This window comes from Nicotiana tomentosiformis, chromosome 1 (assembly GCF_000390325.3).
Source record: "Nicotiana tomentosiformis chromosome 1, ASM39032v3, whole genome shotgun sequence".
Lineage (NCBI taxonomy): Eukaryota > Viridiplantae > Streptophyta > Magnoliopsida > Solanales > Solanaceae > Nicotiana > Nicotiana tomentosiformis.
Window position 1 is genome coordinate 69,365,531 of NC_090812.1, and position 2,519 is coordinate 69,368,049.

Genomic DNA, 2,519 nt, shown 5'->3' on the forward strand with positions numbered 1-2,519 from the left:
GAAGTACATCTTTCAGAAGCCTGTGCCTACAGGAAAGCTGGCCAAATGGCAAATATTATTGAGTGAGTTTAACATCATCTATGTAACTCAGAAGGCAGTCAAGTGACAGGCATTAGCAGATTATCTTGCAGAAAATCCTATAGGAGGAGAATACAAACCACTGGAAATGTATTTTCCTGATGAAGAAGTGTCTTTCGTAGGAGAAGATATTGCTGAATCCTAGGACGGTTGGAGAATGTTTTTCGACGGAGCTGCAAATTTCAAAGGATTCGGTATCAGATCCGTTTTGGTGTCAGAAACCGATCAACATTAACCGGTGTCCGCAAAACTCAAGTTTCCATGCACCAATAATATGGCGGAATATGAAGCCTGCATATTAGGACTCAATTTGGCTGTCGACATGAATACCCAGGAATTGCTGGTGATTGGTGATTCAGACCTGCTGGTGCACCAGGTACAAGGAGAATGGGCTAAAAAGAACACCAAGATGCTACCATATCTGCATCACGTACAAGAGATGATGAAGAGGATCACGAAGATAGAATTCCGACATGTCCCCAGAATCCAGAATGAATTCGCAGATGCACTGGCCACTTTGTCCTTCGTGATACAACACCCGGACAAGAACTTCATCGATCCCATTCTGGTAAGAATCCATAATCGGCCGATTTACTATGCTCATGTTGAAGAAGAAACAGATGGGAATCCATGGTTCCACCATATCAAGGAATATTTGGCAAAACCAGAATATCTAGAGCATGCAAACCATACTCAGAAATGCACACTTCGGAGGTTGTCCAACCATTTCTTCCAAAGCGAAGGAATTCTGTATAGAAGAACTCCTGATCAGGGGGCTATTATGGTGTGTTGACGCCAAAGAAGCCTCCAAATTGCTTGAAGAGAAACACGCCAGAACCTGCGGCCCACATATGAATGGTTTCGTCCTAGCCAAGAAGATACTCAGAGACGGATACTTTTGGATGACTATGGAAATAGACTGCATCCGATATGTCCAAAAATGTCATCAGTGCCAGATACATGCAGATATGATACGACTACCTCCAAATGAACTTAATTCAACAAGCGCACCTTGGTCTTTTGCTGCATGGGGAATGGATGTCATTGGACCGATCGAGCCCACCGCTTCAAACGGGCACATGTTCATTCTAGTGGCCATCGACTATTTCACAAAGTGGGTTGAAGCTGCATCTTACAAAGCTATAACCAAGAAAGTCGTCGCAGATTTTGTAAGGGACCGTATTGTTTGTCGATTCGGGGTTCCAGAATCCATCATCACTGACAATGCCGCCAATCTCAACAGTGATCCAATGAAATCCATGTGTGAAACCTTCAAAATCAAGCACAAAATCTCCAAACGTACCTCGGTAACACCAAAACCTATTCCAAACTAATTTTAAAGAACTTTAAAACCTCTAATGAGCCAAGTCGCACTATTAAGCACTGAAACTCTCCCGGGTCATTAGAAACCCGACCCGAGCATACACCCAAATCAAAAATCATCTTACAAACCTATTGGAACCATCAAATCCCAATTCCGAGGTCATTCACTAAAAATGTTGACCAAAGTCAAACTTAGCCCTTTTTGCCAACCTTAAAGAACCAAATGTTTCAATTTCAACCCGAATCCTTCCAAATCCCGAACTAACCATCCCCGCAAGTCATAAAATAGTAAAATCACATATGGGGAGTCTTATTTAGGGGAACAAAGTTCTAAAAAGCAAAACGACTGGTCGGGTCGTTACATCAGTCAGATTCATCATTATTTGTCATATCTCAATCTTTGTTATCGTATATTGTCACATCTCGTATCATTGATTAGGGCTGCTTAGCATGAGTGTGTGAGCCCGAGAGACTGGAGAGATTAGTTACTAAGTTGGGGGAATGAGTGTCGTGATGTGAGTGATATATGTATATATATGTGGATCGGGTTGCACGCTGCAGCGAGCCTTATGGCTATATATATGTGGATCGGGTTGCACGCCGCAAAGAGCCTTGAGGCTATATATATATATATATATATATATATATATATATGGATCGGGTTGCACGCCGCAACGAGCCTTATGGCTATATATAGTGCTGAGTGACTGAGTATGGCGAGCGAGGATTGTGACGGGAATATTGAGCGCTCAGAGAGAATGAGTACTTGAGATTTCACTGTGTTGCATCACATACGATATTCACCTTGGCATATAGATATAGAGATTTCATTTTCATATTATTAGTCACACTTGGCCTTTTTTTACCTGTGCTAAACTTAACTGTGGAACCTAGAAACATATCTATATTTCTGCCTTGCTAAATTTTCTATCTTTACTGTATTGTTAGAGCTCTTCACTTCTTTCAGACCACAGGTTAAACTTGTTACTTATTGAGTTGGTTGTACTCACGCTTCACCCTTGTCACGACCCAAAATCCTACCACAGGCGTCGTGATGGCACTTAGTCTCTAAGACTAGGTAAGGCGATTACAATTTCATTTCGAGCCATTTTTTTAAA

The 2,519-nt window shown here is 41.7% G+C and overlaps 1 protein-coding gene across 1 annotated transcript; it reads left to right on the plus strand.

Moving 5' to 3' along the window:
• Positions 1-352: 352 nt before the first annotated feature.
• On the plus strand, positions 353-1,412 carry LOC138906750 (uncharacterized). Its single transcript, XM_070196289.1, has 2 exons — positions 353-862; positions 1,029-1,412. The coding sequence occupies exons 1-2, from the start codon at positions 353-355 to the stop codon at positions 1,410-1,412; spliced, it is 894 nt and encodes a 297-aa protein (XP_070052390.1).
• Positions 1,413-2,519: the final 1,107 nt, after the last annotated feature.

Bases quoted from the DNA above. Each gene is read 5' to 3' on its own strand.
- LOC138906750 (XM_070196289.1), top strand. From the start codon at position 353: ATGGCGGAATATGAAGCCTGCATATTAGGACTCAATTTGGCTGTCGAC. The intron at 863-1,028 runs GTGTGTTGACGC...AAATGTCATCAG, and splicing joins CTGATCAGGGGGCTATTATG to TGCCAGATACATGCAGATAT.